The 25,093-nt window shown below is 36.0% G+C and overlaps 1 protein-coding gene across 5 annotated transcripts in view; it reads right to left on the bottom strand.

Moving 5' to 3' along the window:
* Nucleotides 1-2,602: 2,602 nt before the first annotated feature.
* nbeal2 (neurobeachin-like 2) overlaps nt 2,603-25,093 on the bottom strand; it is a 73,047-nt gene continuing 50,556 nt past the window's right edge. For all 5 annotated transcript variants that reach the window (XM_079895917.1, XM_079895914.1, XM_079895918.1 and 2 more), the window contains 24 exons: nt 24,351-24,500; nt 21,963-22,120; nt 18,410-18,534; nt 18,052-18,169; nt 17,127-17,287; nt 16,054-16,187; nt 15,821-15,928; nt 15,449-15,544; nt 14,564-14,688; nt 14,178-14,318; nt 12,939-13,069; nt 12,748-12,857; nt 12,193-12,310; nt 12,009-12,106; nt 11,793-11,906; nt 11,588-11,674; nt 9,116-9,225; nt 8,510-8,682; nt 8,154-8,248; nt 6,801-6,917; nt 6,527-6,688; nt 5,477-5,625; nt 4,662-4,797; nt 2,603-3,560 (listed from right to left, as the gene is read on the bottom strand). In XM_079895917.1, the coding sequence (XP_079752043.1) occupies nt 3,453-3,560; nt 4,662-4,797; nt 5,477-5,625; nt 6,527-6,688; nt 6,801-6,917; nt 8,154-8,248; nt 8,510-8,682; nt 9,116-9,225; nt 11,588-11,674; nt 11,793-11,906; nt 12,009-12,106; nt 12,193-12,310; nt 12,748-12,857; nt 12,939-13,069; nt 14,178-14,318; nt 14,564-14,688; nt 15,449-15,544; nt 15,821-15,928; nt 16,054-16,187; nt 17,127-17,287; nt 18,052-18,169; nt 18,410-18,534; nt 21,963-22,120; nt 24,351-24,500 (3,024 nt within the window). In that variant the 3' untranslated portion in view covers nt 2,603-3,452. The remainder of the gene's footprint in view (nt 3,561-4,661; nt 4,798-5,476; nt 5,626-6,526; nt 6,689-6,800; nt 6,918-8,153; nt 8,249-8,509; nt 8,683-9,115; nt 9,226-11,587; nt 11,675-11,792; nt 11,907-12,008; nt 12,107-12,192; nt 12,311-12,747; nt 12,858-12,938; nt 13,070-14,177; nt 14,319-14,563; nt 14,689-15,448; nt 15,545-15,820; nt 15,929-16,053; nt 16,188-17,126; nt 17,288-18,051; nt 18,170-18,409; nt 18,535-21,962; nt 22,121-24,350; nt 24,501-25,093) is intronic.

Here is a 25,093-nt window from a genome sequence, read left to right on the forward strand (position 1 = left end):
AATGGTTGTTTACATCTCTTTTGAAGCCATCATTTGTTCGAACAGACATGAAGCTTAACATAATTCAACCAGTTTGACAACATCATAGTCTTTACATAAAAAGAATCATGGAGTGATTTAGTCGTAAGCGTTTCATAAAAACGGGACTTAAACTCTTATGGCTTCAGTTTCTCATCACAAATCAAATTCTATCATTCAATCTTTAAGACTAAACTCAAACAAGACAGACTCTCAAGGCTCAAGGTGTGTGTGTAGCTGGGAAATACAGTGAAAAAAATAATACACACTTTAAAAAAAACTCCCTTAAGTTACATAATCTTACAGTAATGGTTTCAGTGGCAGTTTAAACTATGAGTGATAGTGATATATTGTGTTTAAGGAATAATTCAATGAAGAAAATGAAAATTCTGTCATCATTTATTCACTCTTATGAAGTTCCAAACCTGTATGACTTTCTTTCTTTAGTCAAACACAAAAAGAGGATTTTGAAGAGTCGCTCTAGTTACTCTCGTTCATGCAGTTAAAATGAATGTTGACTGAAGCATAAAAAAAAGAGCCATATAAAAAAAATTATACAGTAGCTTTGAGTGTGGAATTTTAAGTCATTACTCATTACACTCTTCATAATAAAGACTCCAAAAGGGGATTTTCGCACCAATGCCATAGAGAAATCATTTTTGGTTTCCCAAAGAACCTTTCAGTTGAGAGTTCTTAAAAGAAAAAAAAAATTCTTGCAAAGAACCTATTTGGAATTGAAAGGTCCATGGATGTTAAAGATTCTTCATGAAACCATCAATGCTTTTGAGTCTAACATGAACAAATTGTTCTTTTGAGTTTGAACTTTTCAGTTCACAAAGCCTGAAAGATTCGTTCGTAAATCAAACTCACTCATGTGTTCCGGTCACAGCATCTAACAGCTCACCAGAGGGGAAGATTTTCAGCAATTAACACCTTAAATATTAGTTTGATACACAACACATATTGTACAACTTAATATATAATATGCAAGTTGTATGGACAACTTTTATGGTGCTTTTGTGTCCTATTTGAAGCTTGAAAGACTCAGTCCTCAGTCATTGTCGTTCTAAAAGAGCGATCGGTACGATTTTATTCCACAGAAGAAAGTCATGAGTTTAGAACAATACAAATGTGAGTAAATACCAGAAAAAAAACCCTTTAAACAGTGTGTAACTGCTGGCCGTTGTGCTCGGTGCTTCCCTTTGTCTCTGCTGACTTTGCTATACAGCACAGAGCAAAAGATTGAACGCAACCATCCCAGAGAAGCCAGCAAGATGTGTCCGAAACCCATGTGTCTCACAGACACCACTCATACAGCACAGCCTTCAAAGTATTCAGTGCATCAAGAGAAAAACAGCAACCCCAAAACATCTAGACAACAAAATTCCAATGGTAACATACACAGAATTGTGGCCCCAGCCAACAGACACATTCACAGGGCAATTAAGACTAGCTGGCATATGTTTCACATATTACAAATAGTTTAATAATTACAGTGAAGAACACAGTTGAGGCACTTTGCAAAGTTCAAAAGTGGATAACTATTAAGATTTCGATTTTGTGTAGGCTAAATGAGATTGGAAATGCAGCACATTAAGCGGCATCCAAGGATGCTCTGAAACCATATCGTAAATGTGAAAAGAAACCAAAAGCTTTTCATTTCAAGTGCAATTTATCCCTACAGTGGAAGAACAAACAAGTGCACTCATTGACTTTAACATTTAAGAGGATATTTGTGATGGCTGTGCGAATCCCTCAGTGCAATGACAGGAAGGCACTTTCTTTTTTATAACACATATAACAGGATATTAAAGATTTACCCAGTGCGAGTATGGAGAATATCATCATTTAAAATAAAGCGATAGTTCACCCCTAAATTAAAACCACGTGATCATTTACTCACCGTCATGCCGTTCCTAAATATGTTTTTGACCATGACTTTAATTGGAACAAAAGACGATTCTTCAATACATGTAATTTGTTTATTTGTTCTCATTATTTTGTTTTACTGACTCTTTACATGTTTTTTACATTTTTGAACTTTTTAGTAGTTAGGTTAGGCTAACAGTTTTTGTTAGAAATTGTAATCAAGAATTATGACATTTCACTGTTATGTAAAATGCTGGTGTGAAACTTATTTATTAAAATACAAGGTTACATAATCCAAAAACAACTAAAATAACTTTTATAACGTTTCTGTGGCGGCATGTGGCATTTATTAAAATGGGTTTATGTAAATATTCTTTTAAGTTCACTAAAATTAAAAGTTGCTTTTCTTTAAAGCCTGTTAAATGTTAAAATGATAGCTTTTTATTTTACTGTGATGTTGAATCGCTATAATTAAAAATTGTATTCCCCCACCCCCCCAAAAAAATTGATTAATCGTGATTACTTACAGAAAAATGTTTGAATTTTAGATTAATTACTCTGATGATTTTTTTTTATCAACTGACAGCACTAATATATATATATATATATATATATATATATATATATATATATATATATATATATATATATATATATATATATATATATATATATATATATATATATATATATATATATATACATCTCTTCTTTTGTGTTCTGCAGGAGAAAGTCATACAGGTTTGGAATGCCATGAGGGTGAATTTTCGGGTGAACAATCCCTTTAATATATATAATGTCATAATCAATCATAATCATGAACATTTATATTGTTTACCTGTTTTAAGGCACTAGTGGTACTGAATCAAGTCTCAAGACTTAGTAGGGCTCAAAGCGCTTCACATCGTCGGACAAGAGTGAAAGGATCTTTATCGTCATTATTATTGCCTCATACAAAGCATCTGCAAGTAACCGTGCAAAGCAATACAAACACCCACACCCACATATAAACACAGAGCTAAAATATCTCTGTTGGTGCCTGTCCCATGGATAAATCTGGATTCATAGCTCAAAGTAAGAAGGTTTTCAAGTGTCAGATGGAGTACCAGTGTTGCTGTGCTGACCGTGATCAGCAAAGCGGAAGCAAAAATCAGCATAGGAAGATCTACTATACTATTAAACGGCTCAGGTGATTACGGTTTGTCACTCAGTGACAGAGACTAAGTCCATCACGCTGAGCTACAGTGCCTCGGTCTCCAGACCAGTCTGTGATTCACAGGACAGAACATACTGCTTTTAAAGTTAAAGTTCAGTCTCAGCCGCCAACGCTCAAAAAGTTTGCCGCCTGATCAAAAATCTTTGGAATGTTTGTTTGTTAAAAGCAGTATAAATCATTGCATTGTCAAGAAGAATGTTCCCTTTTCATAAAAAAGTGCATGTTTTGGATGTTCACAACTGTTCCCATTATGCTCTCTTCTTCCCAATCTCTGTTTTGGAACTGCAGGAAACCAGACGAGTGCTGAAGGAACGGTGGAGGCAAAGGTTTTGCCGAAGGCACGTGGAGCTCATTTACCAGGAGGTTCAACAGGGTTGTATTCGGTCTCTCCTGAGGACACCTGGGAGATTCTGCGTGTGGAGCCCCACAGTCGCCGGGAAAACTGTCCTGATCGCACCTGAATTAAGACAAAGGTTTAAATATTCTTGAGAAAAGAAGGTGCGGATTCATTTTCTACATGTGCAGTAAAACATTTTAACAGTTCATATATTATGAGCTAATAATGAATAATATTACATTTTAGGGATGCCATTTTGAATCATTTTGTCTAATATACCATAAAAAAACTAATTGTAATATACATATTGTTTTAAAAGTTAATATTTTAAAGTTATTTTACACTGTTTACACAATTTTACTATATTTACAAAAGTTTACTAACTGTTACACTTAAAATGTATCCAACCGTTTTCGAAAATTCAGAAGAATAAATTACATTTTAAAATACATTTAAAATAGAAACCAGTTAGTTTGAATTATAACAATATGTCACATTATTAATGTTTTAATCAAATAAATGCAGCAGAGGTGTGCATAAGAGCACAACACAAAAAAAAAAAACAACAAAAAAAAACAATTCATACCAGCTCCAAACATTTGAATTGTAGTGTAACAGTAAACTGTGACTGTCAATTTTATGCTGAAGTACTAACACTGTAACTTCACAGAATATAGGTGACAGTTTCATTGGTCACTCCTTTAATGAGTAGCATGCATTCTATTTCAAACAGTAAAAAATAGGGCTGTCAAACGATTAATCGCATCCAAAATAAAAGTTTGTGTTTACATAATATATGTGTGTGTATGGAGTATAATTATTTTCTATATATAAATACACACACATGCATATATATTTAAGAAAAATGTGTTATTTATATATAAAATATTTATATATAATATAAATGATATATAATATAAATATATATACACAGTATATACATGCAAATATTTCTTAAATATATACATGCATGTGTGTGTATTTATATATAGAAAATAATTATACACCGTACACACACATATAATATAGTTATAGTTGTCAAACGATTAATCGCGATTAATCGCATCTAAAATAAAAGTTTGTTTTTACATAATATAATATTATGTAAAAACAAACTTTTATTTTAGATGCGATTAATCGCGATTAATCGTTTGACAACCCTAGTAAAAACATAATGGCTTAAAAACCCTTCCACATACAGACCCTCTCAAACTCACTCACCTCTTCTGGTTTCCCTGCTCCCACCACAATGAGTTTGCCATCCTCAAGGCCCACCAGGATATGACTGCTCTCTTTCGTGACAGACACACAGCGCACTGGGACCTTCAGGGCCAAGGGCGCCACAGCCAGATTTAAGCTACACACACACACAGAAAGAGAGACTTGGGAATGAGAAGTAAACATGGACCCAGCTGCTGAAGATTTAATGTGATGACACAAAGGATTTAAGAATTCTTCTACAATAAAGATAAATAAATAAATAAAGATGATCAAACAGTTTGTGCTAAGCTGGACAGCTGTACGCCTACACTACCGTTAAAAAGTTTGGGCTCAGTAGGATTTGAACATTTCTTTCTTTTTTCTTATGCTCACACAGGCTGCATTCATTAGATCACAAATGCAGTAAAACAGTAATATTCTTACAATTCAAAATAACTTTTTTATTTGAATATTTTTAAATTGAAATTTATTCCTGTGATGACACCGCTGAATTTCCAGCATCATTACTCCAGTGTCACATGATCCTTCAGAAATCATTCTAATATGTTGATTTGCTGCTCAAGAACCACTTCTTGTTGAAAACAGCTTAATTATCGTGTGGAAACTGTGACTTCTTTCAGGATGAATAAAAAGTTCAAAATAACAGTATATATTTGAAACAAACTGATTTGTAACAATGTAAAAGTCTTTACTGTCACTTTTGGTCAGTTGAATGTGTCCTAGCGGAATAAAAGTATTCATTTCTATTAAAAAACACTGACCCCAAACTTTTGAACGATAGTGTACAATAACCGTCAGAGGTGTACTGTGTTTACCTGTACAAGTCTCGAATGTGAAGGTTCCCCTGTTGTGTGCCCACGATGAGGTAGTCAGGCACCAGGTGCAAAGCTGAAATCTTCTCATCCAAGGTCTCAGATGCTAAGAGAGAGCCATTTACAGAATACACATGCAGTGCATACTTCTCCTACAGGCAGAAAAGAAATCAATCAATGTAACAGTCAAAAAACAGGGCCCAAAGTCAAGGGTTGAGAAGCACTGCTGAAATGGACCTACATATAAAAACAATACATATTTAATTATTATTTATAATTTCTTTTGCATTTTTATAATGTGTTCATTTCCATTCTTACAATAACTATTTTTGCACCGGGTAGTTTCGCACTTAGTTCTGGGAACTAGCTACCAGGGTGGTTCCCCGAGAACTAATGGTTCCCCTAGGAACTTTTTCCTGGTTGCATTCGCACCGCCAGAAGGAAGTGACGTAAGTCGCGCTTATTGTGACCTTTATTTTAACGGCGCTGAGAACGCCAGCCAGAGCCACACAGTGCTCGCATCCTCCGTGTTCATTAGTTTACGGTCTGTGTCTAACAGTCCTGTCTAATATGTTATTAGATAGAACTGTTATACATAGAAAGTAGACAGTAATGAAAAGTTGTTAGCGTTGCCGTGTGGTTGATGTTCAGTGTTGCTAGCTGAGCAGAAATACACAATCATGTTTCCTTTGGGAAAGCTGCGTTGGATTTTCTCCTCAGCGTAAAGGTTAAGAGGCCCATCTATCACTGTTTTCCATGTCCGTAGAGTTAGTTTGTAGAGTAAATATATAGGCTATAATCTGTGTGTTTTAAAAAATGGCGGGTGCTGGTGTTTCGCGTGTGTTTGGCCAATCACAATAGAGGTGGGCGGAGTTATGAGGTTTGACTTACAGTTTGAGAAACCAATTGAGTTAGAAGCTTTGCTCACAAGCTGTTTTTAATACTTTTCATTGGTTAGATTTGCAACACCCACAGCCAGATATAAAGAGTAGTGATTTATGGGGAAAAATAAAAATGACAAACAGTGTTTAGTGGTCTGCAGTCAATCAGCACCTTTCCAGCCGTGCGGCCCTCCATAACAGTCTGTGCCACTATGTGCCCCTCCATGCCGACCTCCAAGTGCGCCACAGGGGCAGGAACGCAGCTCTCACACGGTGGTCTCAGGGTCCGCAGGTACTGTCCACGACGCACACTGTGCATGATTACTGTGCCATCCTGAACGAGAGGCAAAGACAGCAAGTGAGAGGAAACTCATCAACCCTGATGGCAATGCAATAAAGCTCAACTCCTGAAGGGACGTTTTAGAAATGGCCTGATTTAAACTGACCTTTGACCCTGAGATCGCCATATCCAACTCAGTGCTGAGGGCGACACACGCGACCTCTTGATCATGTCCACAGAGGACCTGCACGGGCCGTGGAGACAGACCGCTAGAGAAACCACCCTACAGGTAATCAAAGAATATAATCACTAGTTATATAATCATGCTGTAGTTCGGACTATTATTATATACACTACTGTTCAAAAGTGTTTGGTCAGTATGATTTTTTAGTCGTTTTTGAGTCTCTTACGCTCACTAAGGCTACATTTATTTGATCAAAAATACAGTAAGAACAGAAATATTGTGAAATATTTTTATAATTTAAATGATCGGTTTCTATTTGAATATATAATTTTTTCCTGTGATGGCAAAGCTGAGTCAAAGCAGTCATTACTCTAGTCTTCAGTGTCATATATGATACTTTCAGAAATCATTCTAATATGCTGATTTGGTGCTCAAGAAACATTTCTTATTATCATCACAGTTGAAAACAGTTTTGGTTCTTACTATTTTTGTGGTAACCATGATACATTGTTTTCAGGATTCTTTGATGAATAGAAAGTAAGAACCCCCCCCTAAAAAACAGCATTTATTTGGAATAGAAATCTTTTTACTGTCCCTTTTTTATCAATTTAATGCATCCTTGCGGTATTATTTTATTTAATACATTAATAATTTATTTAATAATTAAACAAATCTGACTGACCCCAAACTTCTGAACAGTACTGTATCTCATGTCAGTTATATAAAGTGATGAAAATTCAGCATATCAATAAATTAACACATCTCGGTAACAGCAAAAATGAATATGCTACTAAACATACTTTTATTTAAAAAGTATTAACAAATTAAAATAAAACAAAGGAATATAGTCCAATTATGTCAATTAAGCAAACACTGCTTCAAATAATTATTCAAGTAAATGGTAATAAAATCAAGGAAAAAAAAAAGACAAGTTATGAGCAATAGAGCAAAATGTATATATAAAAAAATAACAACAGAACAAACATAAAAACAACAGTGCTTAAATATTTGTAGGTTACATTATAAATGTCTTTATAAGTTAAGTATGTTTTGATCTTTTAAATGTGTCCTTGTTGAATAAAAGTATTCATCTTTTATTAAAAGTCAAACAAATCTAATGATGACGCATCATCTTGAGATATGAAGCAGCACGGACGCCCTTCACATGGGAACACAAGCGATCAAAAGCAGCTGTCTGTCAGTGAGACAGAGACATGAGTATCGAATTGAGGAGGTACATGTTTCTACATACTTCTGATATAGAAAAACATACTAATATAATTTTATTTTTGTACTAACTTGGTACTAAAGTACAAGTATTTTGTGTACGCAAACCTGCTGTAGGACCTGCCACACCATGCATGTGGTGTCCCGTGAGCCAGAGATGAGGTAGATACCACAGAGATCCAAAGCCAGGCATGTGACTACATCTATATTCCACAGAAATACACATTAATTAGTCGTCATGACATGCATTCATAATCAAATGCATTACGAAATCAGCAATTTTCACCATACATATTCTGAATGATTCACATCAAGAGGGACCTGACAGTTATTAATTGTTCAGTTTCAGCCAAAAAATATTGGACAACTATACAACTATTATTGAACAACTCATTAATACGCCTACAGCTGCGTCTTGGCTCAGTACTATTTGGGTCCGTCTATGTCGGACAGACGGCTCTCACCTATGTGACGGCAGATCCTGCCCACCAGCTTGGCCTTGCCTAACATAGTGACCCGCAGGCTGCAGTCCCAGTGCCCCCCGCTGAACAGCAGACGCCCGTCACTGGACACCACCAGCACCTGGGAGCCCATTTCCACCCCTGGGGAGAACGGCCCGCTGAGGAACCGCTGGGTCCTAAAAACAGATCAAACAAAAGGTTAGCACCAACAAACGGGACTAAACTTGTCAGCAGGAACAGTGGGAGAACATTTTGAAATAGATCAATGTTGTGTTTAAGCATCAGACACATGTTAGCAAACCACTCATAAATAACAAGAAAGGCTTGGCAAAACAAATGAGATTTTACTACAAAGGACTCAATTTGACTAAAGAACATTATAGAGATGAAAGCAGCCAAACCACCAGAGTTTGATGTCAAATAGCTGCTGTTTATATGCTTCTATAAAGCTTTTGATTATTTGTCCAAGGACCAGTGTTGTCACCAAAAAATTACTTTCTGGCTAAACAAAACTTCGTCTTTAAAACCGTATGACATCACTGATCAAAAGCCTCTGCACATGATTATATAATGTGTTTATAGTGAATATTTGTGCTTGTTCAAACTTACTTTGGGTTGCTCACAGAGGGGTCTCTGGTGAAGGTGAAGTAATTGGCTATGTTCTTGTCGTAGGGCAGCCAGCTATGAGTGCCTATCATTCCATTAGCACTCACTGTCACCTTCAAAACAGGACAAAAGCCATTCAAAACTCATTCAGATGCCGGTGTCTGTTCTGCAACAAACTGTCAGGGACCCCCAAACTTGGACCACCTACTGTAAAGGCAGATATTCTACCGTTCAGATGTTTGGTGTCAGTAAGATTGAAAGAAATTAATACTTTAAAGGGACAGTTCACTTTGAAATTAAATGTTGGTATGTTTTAGCTTACCTGAAGGGCATCCAAGATGTAGGTGTCTTTTTTTCCGCAGTAGTTTCAATTTTGATATTATTTAGGTCAAACTGTTCTTGTCTGACAGTCATATCATGCAGGTCTATGGTCACTGTCTCAAAGAGCATGCATAAAGTCCAAATTAAAACAATTCCCCATCGTCCAAATTAAACAATTCCCCATCGTAAGTACACATTGATGGCCTAAGACACGAAACGAGCGGTTTGTGTGAGAAAACGAACAGTATTTATATCGTTTTTACCTCTTATAATACAACCACGTCCAAGTGATCTGAGGGCGCGGGCGCTTCCTGCTGTGTGACGTGTACGCAGACTGGTGCATAGATATATATACACTAGATGTCACATTAAAGACATTCGTTCCAATGAACTGCCGTAGCCAAGGCGACATCTAGTGTATATATCTATACCCGCCCGCGCCCTCAGATCACTTGGACGTGGTTGTGTTGTAAGAGGTAAAAACGATATAAATACTGTTCGTTTTCTCACACAAACCGCTCGTTTCGTGTCTTAGGCCATCAATGTGTACTTACGATGGGGAATTGTTTAATTTGGACGATGGGGAATTGTTTTAATTTGGACTTTGTGCATGCTCTTTGAGACAGTGACCATAGACCTGCATTATAGGACTGACAGACAAGAACGGTTTGACCTAAAAATATCAAAATTGAAACTACTGCGGAAAAAAAGACACCTACATCTTGGATGCCCTTGAGGTAAGCTAAAACATACCAAAATTTAATTTCAAAGTGAACTATCCCTTTAATTCAGCAAGGATGCATTAAATTGGTCAAAAGTGACAGTAAAACATTTATAATCTTACAAATAAATTAAAATACATTTCTATTAATCAAAGAATTTTCAACACAGATGATAATAGTAAATGTTTCTTGAGCAGCAAATCAGCATATTAGAATGATTTCTGAAGGATCATGTGACACTGAAGACTGAAGTAATGACGTAAATGGAATTAATAACATTTTAACATGTATTTAAATAGAAAACAGTTATTTTAAATAGTAATAATATTTCTCAATATTACTGTTTTTTTTATGGTATTTTTAAATCAAATAAATCACAATAAAAAAAAAACATTAAAGAATCTTACCAACACCACATTTTAAACGGCAGTGTCTATATTTTTTATGTTTACAGACCACTGATCTATAATAAATATATATGATATATAGAGATATGTGATAAAGATCCATGTACACTAAGTGAAAACAATATTAAGAGTGAGATAAACAAATTGTTACCAAAATGATCTGGAAAATATGTATTTTGTGTTAAGACATCTGTTAGAGTAATGTTTGTCTTGTAACATCTAATTAATTTAAAATGTATTTGTAAAATGCTTTTCCAATAAATATCATTCCAAAGCAGTTTTACCGAGAATTTTGATCCCCTGCGAACAGACAACTCCATAGAAACAACACAAATATAAACTATTCTAACTAAATGCAAATGTTTTTATTTTATTTCATACTGTAAAAAAAAAAAGAAACACAATAGTTCAAAATCCTGATCAATCTTTAGATTGAAAAATAGTGCGTTATTTAAAAAAAAAACTTGCATATTTAATATGCACTGAGCACATTTTCTTGCACATAATAATAAAAGAAGATTGCTAGTATGACAGCGTGTAATACTTTTTTTTTTTTGGATATGCAGCAAATGAATTTCAAGAATTATGTTTTTTACTTTTTTTGAAAGAACATATTTAACAATAGCCACAAAATCTTTTTTTTCTTCTCAAATATTCCTCAGACTTCAAAAGTGGTTCTGAACATTTTTTAAATCATTGTCCACAATAATATTTACAGCTTAAGTTGTTTCTGATTGACCGCATTAGGATTTTTTAGAGCTTGGCATAACAAGACAAATTTATATTAATTATAAATTTATATTCATGTTTGTTTTGTCTTATTTTACATCATTTTAAGTCATCTTGAGGGCCCTTTGGAAGTTTGCTGAGGCCCCCTAATGGACCCGGGCCCTTTGGTTGAGAGCCACAGCCCTAGCATCTTCCATGGACCCACTTGCACCCTAAAATTCCTGTTCTAAGTAATTGGTTCATCCTAATCGAATATTAGTATACAACAAGTGAACATAACCATGAACTAATCTTACCAGTATGTCAGAACCTGGGATGATAATGGAGCGAGTTTGATTTCTGGGCACCATGGCTTGCACCAACGGCAGACCATCACTCACCACCTCCACGAAAACAATCACAAATCACAGTTTCACAAAACAATCTCCTTAAATCAAACTCAAATTTGCCATTTCAGCACATTATTCAGTTGAAATAAAATACTGAGAAATTTGGACTTACCTCCTTGAAGGATCTGAGTTTACTGAGCTGATCAAAAAGGTTGGGGGGTAGTAAGTCCAGACGGGCCTGCCGCCTGAATGCGTTCTCTGCTGACATACGGGGAGGATGAGGCTCCTGAATAACACAGAGAGGGTTCACTTGTGCAATATTACTATATTACATACAGTATATATCAAATATAATTAAGCTTAAGCTATATATATATATATATACTACCTTGAGAAGCTGACAGGGCGTTTGGCCAAAGTTGCTGATGATGCCTTCCAGGGCCTTGCGCTCGGTCTCATTAGCTATGGCGTCCAGATCCACTGCACCTGACAGCCAAAACACACACCGATCAGTCATATTTTCCATGCAGGAACATGTTCAAACTTATACGAACTCACAAGAGGCCTCTTACCCTCATAAGTGCAGTAGTAGAAGACATTAAGAGCTTCCACTGCTTCAGGTCCTCGCTGCTTATACCCGAATATGAGATCTATCCACTCATGCAGGTGAGCAGACACATGCTCACACTCCTTTAAACACACAGATACACAAGGAGAGTGTGTGTCAGATGAAGAACAAAAGAGTGTGCATGTTTTAAAAGCAGTTTTTCCATTGAGCCATTAAACCTGCAGCGTCATGGCAGAAATATATTTGTGCCATTGTTAATTGCAGTCTGAATTGGATGTGATTACATAAAAATATATATTTTATTAGAATAACCGTGTTTTCTACATGCAGAAAACAAAAAAGCATAAACATTGTCTGATTCATAAGCAAATGACTCCTATGAGCTGATTCTTTTAATGAATCTATCAAAAAGACTCTTTCAGTTGGAATCAGTCTAACGTATCACTCACTGAATTTGTCAGAGCAGTAACTGAAACATCTGACTCACTCACTGGATATTCATAAGACAACACATTTAGTTATAGTAAATTAAATATATATATTGTGTCAGTTCCCACACCAAGGCTTTTCTGTGTTTCCTGATGAAGTCTTCACGTGAAGACGCCCAGGGGGGAAGCAACACATCATTGACCATGTCCTGATTCATTTGCAAGCATCCCAGATCAAAATCTGCACACAAGACATAATAAAATTTAAAGGCCATTTAACATATTTCTGTGGCTGTGTGCTTTTCATCATTGACTCACTTACTGTTCAAGTTCTGCAGGAACTCTGGGAAATAGAAGAACTCTGGGATGAGCTCCTTCACATCCGCTGGACTCTCCATTCGTGCCTGCCACGCTGCTGCTACTGAATGAAACTGCCTATCGGCACAATCAAACCTAAACACACACACACAATCACTCATTTAAGAGCAGCCCTATGACAATGTGCTGATTACTTAAAAACCATCAGGTAAACAACACTGCAACCTAGTGGTCATTACAAGGGAGTGCAAACAAACATGATATTTTATTTACAATATTTATAACATTTACAATTTGATGTTGGTGATCTACATAATTTTATAGTTTTGGAGTGTCAAAACCATCAAACTAATTTAAATGTTAAATGATCAATTACATTTAAAGAGGACATATTATGCTTTTTTTTCCCAACTTTCTTTAGCTCTGGAAAGTTACAAAGTCCACTCCAAAAGGAGTTACTCTCTGTATCAGTAAGCACTTTTTCCTGAACTCCATGAAATGCCACAAATGTCTTGAGTTTTCTTCTGGGAACATACACGTCCTAACCCTCCTAAGGTTTATGCATTAAAAAGGTAAGGTGTGACATTTTGGAAACGCTCTACGTGGTTGACCAATCACAACACACTGGGTCCAGCCGACCAATCAGAGCACATTGCACTTTTCAGAAGGAGGGGCTTCATAGAGACCGGAACTACACAGAGCGTTTCACACATACTTAGAAGAGACATGCTGCAACAATGCAACATCTGAAAAATAATGTTTTGTTTTTTTTCTTTACATTTAAGCATGAATTTGATCAGATCCCAAAAACAAAATCAAGACTTTGTAATGGGGCATAATATGGCCTCTTTAATGATATTATTAAGATTTTAGTTCAATTTGTACCTCAGTTAACAATACTTGGAACGAATAAATGCACACATTTGAGTACAAATGTCTTCAGCTATAGAAATAATAAATAATAATTTGAATGTGGCCCAAAGCAAAATTAAGCACACCCTTGATCAGGGGTGTCCAATGCAGCTTGAAGGGCCGACGTCCTGAAGAGTTTAGCTCCAGCCTGCCCCAACACGCCTTCTAATAATCCTGAAGAACTTGATTAGCTGGTTCAGGTGTGTTTGAGCTAAACTCTGCAGGATGTTGGTCGTCCAGGAGCAAGATTGGACTCCTCTGCCCTTAGCTTGCAGCATTTACCCAGTAGTATGACTGCACTGGTGTGTGTGTGAGAGAGTGTGTATCTTACTTGCCGCTCTGGAGCTGTATATGTAATGAGGTGAAGGGCTCTGTGCGGATCATGTAGTGCATGACGCCGGCAGCATTAGAGTAGTGTGTGCCATAATGGAACTTATCGATAGTGCCTGTTGGGTCCTCAAAACTCTCATATCTATTCAAACAACAACAACAAGACACTTAGCAAGTCAGGTGAAAGACAAAACATTCTACATTACAGTGCTTTACCTTATGAAAGATCAAACTATTATAATTTCCTCATTTAAATCTATTTATAAATCATGTTATAGCTATAGTTATAGCTATCGGTTTGTGGTGTTGTTATCCATCCTTCTGGTTTTGTGATACACATTCTTTGATAATGAGAATTCTGCAATAAGGACTGCAAGACTGTCTCACTTCTCCCTGACGTTCTGTGCATGGCGAGAGTTGACAACACCAATGGGTTTGGACAGATCTCTGAAAACTGCTTGGTCTTCCAGATCCAATTCAGCAGATGTGTAGTCACACAACACCCAGGGGAACTGAGAATACACACATGCACATGAAGAAAAGCGATGACTCGTGTGACCAGTACAATATCCAGTAACAACATCAGAATCATGCACATTTAGATTTTTCAGCAAAATGGATTTTAAATGCATATTTATCACCCATTTAAATGGATTAAATTAAATCTAGGGTTATTACAAAAAAAAAAAAAAAATGTAAAAAATGTGTCAAATATAAAGTTATATAAACATAAAAAAAAAAAATTTATATATATATATATATATATAAATAAATTAAAATGCATAAATAAAATTACGGTAAGCTTGAGAAGCTGGGTAAGCTCCAACTTACCCACGACACTACATAGGACAAGTGGTTTGGAAAACAAAACAAAAAGCAAAACAAAATTTAAACGAAAACAACAAAACAAAAGATATTGAAACTACACAAAACGAAAACAAAAATTTAAACGAAAACAACTAAACAACTAAAGAACAAACAAAAATTTCAATGAAGCGAGAACAACAAAACCAAACATAATAAAAAAAAAAAAAATGGAAATGAAACAAAAACAAAAAACAAACAAAATTTTATACAAAACTAAATGAAAACAACAAAACAGAAATTTAAACGAAATAGAAACTAAACAAAAACGACAAAATAAAACAAAACAACACAAATTGAAATGAAACGAAAACAAAACAACAAAACGAAAAAGAAATTGAAACAAAATGAAAACAAACAAAAACAAATATTTTAACAAAACAAAGGTTAGGCTCTGTAAGGACTCACCACTGGATACTGGGATAAATCATTGTATGTTCGACCAGCAATGGTGTTGAGCTGCATCAGATATTCAAAATTGGAGATCTCTCTGCAAATCCATCTCTGCAAAAGGAACAAAAATTAAAATGGTTTTTTTTGGGTCCTTTTAACAGGTTTTTTATTGGCAAATACAATACAGAGGGAATAGGAAATGATGGGGAGAGAGGGGGGAATGGGATTGGGACACAATGCAGAACAGTTTCCAATCAGAATCTCCCATATAAGCACCAAGGCTCAATGTGTCTGGAGTTTGTGTTAATCACTTGGCCAGGGCAAGTTTTTAATTCCCCACATAAATGGAAAAAAATTAATATGAGCATTCTTTCATATAAGACGTACGTGAGTCAGGTTGGAGGCTTTCAGGAGCTCCTGAGGAGAGCGAGAACCAAAGTAGAAGAGATTGGGCGGCCTGAGACCCAGGATCCTGGAGTAGACTTTGTTCCGCACCTGTGGGAAAACCCAAACAAATATAAAAACACGGAGACCTCAAATGCAACCAATGCTTGCTGCCATCTACTATGTGTCCTTGTCCATTGTCTCTCCTACAGAACCACAGTTTGTGTCGAACTCACCCCCTTCCTGAAGTTGATGAAGTAGTGTGCCTGGTCAATGAAGAACAGCTCTAGTGCTGATCTCCGCAGGTTGTATCGCCTCAGGTGGACCTCCCTTAGCTGTGACAATGACCTCTTGAAATCAAACCCAATACCTGGATGGACAGTCAAAAGCATACACATTATAATCATGAATCATATCTCATCTAATACACTACTGGTCAAAAGTTTGAAATAATAAATATCCATTTATGTTTTTGTAAGAAGTCTTTTATGCTCACCAAAATAATGCTTTTATTTAATCTAAAATAAATTAAAAATAGAAATATTGCGAAATATAATTACAATTTGAACTGTTATATAATACTATAACTGTTTTCAAATTTAATATATTTTAAAATGTAATTTATTCTTGTGGCGACAAAGCTGGATTTTTAACATCAATATTCCTCCTTTCGGAAATCATTCTAATATGCTGATTTGGTGCTCAAGAAGCATTTCTTCTAATTATCAATTCTTATTATTATCAATCTAATATTACAGTTTATGCTGCTTAATATTCTTGCGGAAACGGTGATACCCCAAACTTTTGAATGGTAGTGTAATAAAATAAAATATAAAAAAGATTTCTAATATTTAGCAAGTGTGCATTAAACTGATCAAAGGTGAAAGTAAAGGCATTTATAAAGTTCCAAAAGATTATATTTCAAATAAATGCTGTTCTTTTGAACTTTATATTCATCAAAGACTCCTGAGAAAAATTAACATCAAATTTAACATTGATAATAAGAACCATTACAATTGATCAATTTAAATAATTAATAAATAACAATTGATAAGTGAGCACCAAATCGGCATATTAGATTGATTTCTGAAGGATCATGTGACACTAAAGCTGAAAATTCAGCTTTAAAATTGATTAAAATAGACAACAGCTACTTTAAATTGTAATAATGTTTCACAAAAAGGTTTTTACAGTAATTTTGATCAAATGAATGCAGCATAAAAAACTTATTTAAAAAACAACAACATTTAAATTATTCCAAACTTTTGACATTTTTGGCATATACGGTCCGATACAAGCTGCAACTCACCTTCCTCGGTCTCCTCTTTCTCACTGCTGCCATCATAGAAGTACAGGTGATGTGTTGTGACCTCCAGGCGACCTGGTACCACGGCAACAATAGTGATGAGCTCACACTCCTCTGAGAGCACCAGCTTTTCTTTCTGGCTCTCCTCCTCGCCCTCCTCCGCCCTGAGGAATGACACACACACACCCTGCTTAACATACGCTCGCTCGATCACTAAAAACCCAGCTGTTTGCAGGTACCAGAAAGGCTGAATCATTACTCAACTGATTCGTTTACTTGGAGATCAAGTGCTCTTCCACTGCTCTTGTGTGGACTTTTATGTTATTTCCTGTTCTGTGCCATGTTTTGTAGTTTTCTTTGATCCCAGGAGTGTCTTGTTTGCCTTGTGTATTTAAAACCCCAGTGTTTCTTGTGTTCCTTGTCGAGTCTTATCCTACATGGATGTTATGTTTGCTGCACTCATTCTGTTCCCTGGTACTCTGCTCTCCATGTTAGATTTGTTATGTTTATTCTATTATTAAACTCACAGCATTTGGATCCAGCTCTCCTTTGTTTTTGAGTTCACCCTAAGTAACACTATTACTCGGTGGAAGAAATGTTTATTCTCAATATTATTATGAATAAACTATATTTTGAAAACTGGCTGTCATATTGCTGCTGACGGAATATTTGATTTTTAAAAATGTATTTTAGGTAACATGCTAATTCTATATTAAAATATAATTTTTATTCTATTACTATTGTATTATATTCACATACCAATTTTTTAATACATAAAAATATGTTCCTTATATATTTTAAGAGAATTCCTTGCAAGGGGTTCATCATATTTGGTGGTTCTTGGCATCAACCAGTTTAATTTAGATCTCTTGGTTTAGATAACTTACTTGAAGCAAATGAGTGCTCAGAATTACAGTAGGACACTCACTCTTCAAGGAAGACAAAATCCTCATCTTCTAGTTTGTCATCCTCCATGTCACTAACTTTGGCTTCCTTGGCAACAGCAAGAGGGATGGGTTCGGTCGAGCTGCGAGGACTGTCGGCTCCTGCAGAAAAAAACAACAACTAAGAACTCCAACGTATAAACATTAACATTGAAATAACAAAGAGTTCAAGTGGAGAGAGATGATTCTAAAGTACTTGGTCTAGGCAAAAAAAAATTATTAAAATTCACAATGGCCATTTACCACCAATCATTCTGAGATCTATAATTACTCCCTATTGTTTTATTCCGTATCATTCATTCATTTATTAAAACTCATTTAGCAGATTACAGGGATACTAACCCATGTTATCTCTCAGTGCACTGGCATCACTGTGAGAATCAAAGTTGTAGTTTGGCACCAGCTTCAGACGCATTTTAGAGTACGTCTCTGCACTCGACAGTTTCCATCTCACCTCTGGCTGAACCCTGAAACACAAACACTTCCACTCAGTCCATCATCACACATACCACAATATAATACTTAGATATACAGTATCAGTGTATACAACTGAACCTCACTTCAACTCAATTTACGGTGGCGCTGGTTAGAGAGTCAGACTGTTAACCCAAAGGTTGCGGGTTCGATTCTCAGTACCGGCAGGAAATGACTGAGTGTAGACTTGAGCAAGACACCTAACCCCCAATCACTCCCCGGGCTCCACAGCAAAAATGGCTGCCCACTGCACCGGGTGTGTGTGTGTGTGTGTTCACTACTCACTGCTCCTAATGTGTGTGCACTAACTTGGATGGGTTAAATGCAGAGGACAAATTCCAAGTATGGGTTACCATACTTGGCCTTCACATGTCACTTTCACTTTCACACATATATGTACATATATACATATATAAAGTGAAAAGTGGAAGAGACATGTGAAAGCCAAGTATCATGTATATACACACTTCCCAACCAAAAAAAAAAAAAAAAAAAAAAAAAGTCGCTGTTTGGATTTAAATAGGCAAATGCTTAAGAGTCTATGATTGGATCATTATTGCAGTGATTATTATGTTTCTAGCATGTTATATGTTTGGCTACAGTTCTTCTAACCCTAATTGATGGAGTGTGTGGGTTTTCATTTCTTAAACAACCATTTAGGAAGACACATCATGGGCATATTCCAGGATGACAATGTCAAGGTGCATCAGGCTCAAATTGTGAAAGAATAGTCTTAAATTAATTGAAAGTCTTTGGGTTGTGCTGGAGGAGACTTTACAGAGTGCTGGACTCTTGCATTGTCAATACAAGATCTTGACCAAAAATGTATGCACCTCTTGATGGAAATAATATCACAACATTTATTTTCATCAAGAGGTGCATCAATTTGGCAGACTAGATCTGCTACACTGATGCTCTGTTGCTGCAGAGCAAGTACGTACTTGCTATTGCCATTAGATAAGATATGCTGCTGATGTAAGCATTAAGGTACAAGAGGCTGTGCTGTATCTTGAATAAGTCACAGCTGAAGTGCGTTGTTAGGCACGGCACGAAGCAGAGTAAACCCCTTCTATTCACAATACAACACTAACCTCGAGTACCTTATTGCTGTTACAAAATGGTTACTACACATTACAAATATTAAAGCCAAAAAATAAATGTATCAATGCAACTTTCATGGAGTAAAATCACTAAAAGCCTTCCTTCCGCTGGAAAAAATAGATTCATTAGATGGCGGCAAATACTGTATGAGTACATACTTTATGAGTGAGTGAGTCAGTTTTAAATCGAAAGGACTTAACCCTTGTGTGGTGTTCAACACCTCTGATCTTCCTGGTCAAAAATGACCGGCCAATAAAAAATAGCTTATAAATCTCTTGTTATGCTATATTATCACCCAATATTGGATTCAATCTTTTTGTCAACTTGTTCTCTTTCAATTAGGACTGGTTTTATATTTCTATTTGCATCTGTTTAATCGTAGGCCTCATTTATCTGAGAGTAGGCATCTCATTTTTGAGTAAAAAAAGCATTATTTTTGAATAATTTTGATTTCGAAACAAACTTCATGGTGAGAAATTAAAGTAGACTAGTGTGATCAACAGTGATCAACAATTTCTTCATATTTAATATTTCCAAAATTATTCAAAAATAATGCTTTTTTTATTAAAAAATGAGACGCCTACTCTCAGATAAATGAGGCCTACGATTAATCAGATGCAAACAGAAATATAAAACCAGTCCTAATTGAAAGAGAATAAGTTGACAAAAAGATTGAATCCAATATTGGGTGATAATATAGTATAATGAGAGATTTATAAGCAATTTTTTGTAGGCCGGTCATTTTTGACCAGTAACGCCATAAGTGTAACAAGGTGACAAACCCCCCCCCCTAAAAAAGTACGAAAATTTTCAAAAAACATTTGAGAAGTAGTTAAACCCTTTGCGAACAAAGTCACCAAGTTTCAGTCCAATGCAATAACATTAACTAGTATTTTCGGGAAAAAGAAAATCTTCCCCAGGTCAAAATGACCCGAAGACAACGTGAACACGGAGAAGCAAGACTGACAAATGACTAGCATGCCTGTCGGCCACGGGAAACCCCCTAAACTGTTAAAAGGACAAGATATCAACCGATCAGCTTGCGCCATCTAGAGTTTCATGACTGAACTGCTGTGTATAGGGGAGAGGCGGGACGATTGAAACGCGGGACGGATGAAACACTTTGATTTTCTTGAAAACCACTCACGTCATGTACGTCAAATTTCGTCAGCACGTACAGCACGCAATGCCTAACATACCCGCGAAAACATTTCTTCTTTACGTCGTGTCGTTTTGGAGTTAAAGCCGCAAAGCTGTTTTTGAATGCGGTGAGTGAATTCTTTCGTGCGGTACTTTTTTTTGACTGACAAGTTGGATTTATTGTTTCATGTGCCATTGTAATGATAATACGGCAGGTGTATTAGTACTGCAACACACCCTTAAGTGTGCAATATCAGAGTTTTTTAGTTTAAGAGCAAAAGAGGTTTAAATGACAGGATGCGCTGTCGGGACGGTTGAAACAGTGTTTCAACCGTCCCGACAACGCGTCCTGCCCGTTAAACCTGGTCATAGCCTATACTGTTCATAGATTCATATACTGTTTCTAGACTTGTGTTTCTTTTAATGCAAATTAATTTTCAATTACGCAACACATGCTATCTCTGTAATAATCATCAATTGTCCAATCTTCAATATTCAATAAATTTAATTTATCGTCGTCTGGTTGACCTCGTTTTCTTCATAATAACAGGTTATTCAACTAGCAAACACTCAATATGACTCAAGGAAGAAATGTAAGAAAATTAATTGTAAACTGATTTGTCTGTCTTCGTCAAAATAGCCTGTTAGAAAGATTACAAAATGCGCATAGGCTTATCGCCTATTGTTTATTGGGCGACAGAACAAAAATGGTTAATATGAACCTTTAAATGAAAATAAATTACAAAATATGTTTGTAACAATATGTACATAAGTTACTTGTCAGGTGTTGTTCACAAAAAAAATCATTAGATGAATAGTTGCCATTTAAACTGTCATGTTTCATCCGTCCCACCCCTGTGTTTCAACCGTCCCGCACAGGCGGGACGATTGAAACAAAGCACAACTCCCGTTCAAAGTCATATTTTACTTAAATCATTCTATATTTGTACCGAATAACACATGATACTAAGAGAACACATATGTGAGTTGTTAATCACAAAAAAATAAAAAATCTATCTGTAACCTTATCTTAGAAAACGACATTTATCTGAAAAGTGTTTCAACTGTCCCGGCTCTCCCCTACTACATACATAAATATCTATAAATGAGAAGTAAAATAAAAAAAATACTTCAATGCATCATATTCACTAAGCATCAGAAAGGTTTAGCGCATGCAGACCTGAGAGCCCATGCTCCTCTCTCACTGCTCAGTAATCTACGCAGTGATTTCCAGTGCCTCCACACCACCGCCTGCTGGCCGTTAATCATCTTCTGCACACTGTGGTAGCGGCTGTTTTCTGTGCGCACTCGTTTTAGGTACGGGTCAATGATGAGCTCCTGCAAAGAGAAGAGCACAAACAGTCCATGTTATTAACTCATCTATCATAAACACTTATGTTTCGGGGTTTGGGATGTGTACAGTGATGCGCGGGTCAATGTATAAACAAACCGCACCCGACCGACGTTTTCAACTAACCCGCCCGCAACTCGGACCGCAAAAAACGAAAAAGAAAATATTGTACCCGACCCGCTTCCTGACCCGCATTTTTTTTAAAGTAGCTATAATGCTCATCGTAGCGTCTTAATATAACTTAATATTCTAATTTTGTCAAGAATTATAAAAAATCGTCAATATAAGCTCATAATTTGTACTAAAATAGTCTAAATGTTTAGTTTTAAAAACAATTTTAAAAAGCTGGCTAGGTCTATTTTGATGTTTCTGCGCAAGTTCAGCAGACAGTGGTTCGGGTTTGTTCCGATCAGAGCTCGTGAGCGGAGAGCGCATTTCTGAATATTCCGCTCCGCTCATGGTCGCTCGCCCAACCCAGATGGCCTGCTGTTTCGAAAATATGTGGAATAAGGGCTGCCTCCGACTATTTTTTTTTTCTTGTCGACTAGTTGTTCATTTAAGCCATTCGTGGACAAATCGCCCCTTTATATTAAATTAATTACTTAAAGGCTAGCCTACAGGAATAAGCGTAATGACCGCACGCTTAAAGCTTGCCACAAAGAACCGGTTGAAGTAATGATTATGAATGTGTCTAAATTAGCAAGGAGACATTTAATTGTTTAGTAATAAACTGGTGTTTTCTGTGTCGCTGCAAAGATGAAGTTGACAATGCGGACTCGCCATGAACGCCAGAGAGAAATGTACATTTCATATGGATTAGCCTACATAATCAGAGAGTATAGCCTATTTATTTTGGTTTGAATATTTTCGTTTAAAAGTAGACATTTCAAGCTTTCTGTAATATATAGCCTATATTTATCAAATCTGTGAGGCACAAGTTGAGTTTCGGCGCCCTCCAGTTCACATGCCGTGATCGCGTACCGGCGCCTTATTTTGTCTGCTATATATTTGCTTCTTATTTAATAAATACGGGCAATTGATTGATAAAACATTGATCAAAATTAAGATACAATTTATACAAAACGAAAATCTTTTAAAAAGAGTTTTCTATAAAACAAAACTTAATGAAGTCGTCAAAATCATGTTTTACCAAAAACAGCGCCGTTGCTAGGAGGGCGTCAGCGCCTCTGCCTCTCAGCGCCTCTGCCTCGCGAGTGGATGATAGCCCTGAAGACGCCTAGCAATGATATACCTTTAGTGGTAGTATACCTTTAGTTAAGTTATCGCAGCGCGCTAAGAGACAATGTTATCGGAAAATGCAGCCCAGGTATATGCATAATGGAGATTCCAAAGCTCTCTTCTTTGGTCAGAACCATGGAGAGCGATCGCGGATTTACTTTTACAATGCAACACAATATTTAAAGAGCATCAAGCTATTAAAATCTATATTATGTATACGCACAGATAATATAACAGTAGGCTATATTAGTCAATTTTTTTTATTAGGTTAAGCACTGATTGGATAACGTTTTTTTATTTTATTTTTATTTAACGTTTTTAATTTAAGGCCCACCCACAATTGGTCTGGCTTATCCAAAACTGGAATCCTGGCGTCGTGCCTGGTTGGTCGTGCCAGTTTTGTGGTTATCAAATGTGTAAATAGCATCGCAAGAAGTAGCCTACACATGACAAAGCCAGCACTTTGGTCATCATCTTTCATTATTTCGGCAAATGTCTCCCACACTTTGCTCTTTCTATTTGTGTATTTGCGGAGCTTCCACTCCCCAGTCTTCACCTTTTCTCTTGCCGCCTCCATCTCTACCTGCAGACTGAGCTCGTGCGTCATCTTCGCGCCAGTTATTCAGCCAATAAAGTGTAAATTAAATTTAAAACGTATTCATAGAAAATTGTGTCTAGAACTATATCAATTACAAAGGTTTAATTGGCATCTTTATTTCAAACGACCCGACCGACCGCGACCCGAATATCATTAAAAATATTTTTGGATGACTCGTAACCGCGGGTAACCGCGGGTGACCGCGGGCACCCGCTCATTTCGGATCAACCCGCGCATCACTGGATGTGTAATAAATAATCCCAGTATTCCCAAGCAGAAAGCACTCAAGGTTTGCTCAATGTATGGATCAAACCAGCAATCCTCTCTTTACCAGCCTAACATATTCCCTCTGTATTGGAATAACTGGGGTTAGCAGACACCTGAAACTTGGCTTTGCAGTCAGAACGGTCCTTGTCTCTTCTCTGCGCAGTGCTCATGAGGTCATCAAAGCAGGAATTCCAAAAGTTGGACATCAGGTCGTGACTCTTTCCAAAAGTGTCTAGCTCATACTGCTGCATTGTGGGCTCCACCTACAGGCATACATTATGAAAAACATGTCACATGGTTTAAAATGGATGTTTTCTGCACTAAAATTTGATGGAATGAGCCATGTTTGAAGTTACTGTAAAGCAGCTAATACTGGCACATCTGTGACCACACACCAGAAATATATATTAATGTGTACATTTCATTTTTGTAGAATTGTTTGGAAAAAATATAATATAATATAATATAATATAATATAATATAATATAATATAATATAATATAATATAATATAATAATAGTACAAATTAATCCTTAAAATAAAAATGCATTGTTATTATTAACAATTCTTACAATTGATTAAAATATTTTTACAAATTTCAAAAATTGTTAAAAGTACAAATAATATAATGTAATAAATTAATGCATAAAATAACTGTAAAAAATAATTGTAATTATTTCATAAATGTATACAATATACTTTAACAATATACTTTAAATGATTAAAATTTTAAAAAAAATGTAATTCAATATAATTACATAATGCATACAATAATTTGAATAAAATATTTATTTTATTTATATTATAAATGTATACAATTTATTTACAAATATTAAAATACTTGATCATTTAAAAT

This window comes from Squalius cephalus, assembly GCF_949319135.1.
Source record: "Squalius cephalus genome assembly, chromosome: 15".
Taxonomy (NCBI): domain Eukaryota; kingdom Metazoa; phylum Chordata; class Actinopteri; order Cypriniformes; family Leuciscidae; genus Squalius; species Squalius cephalus.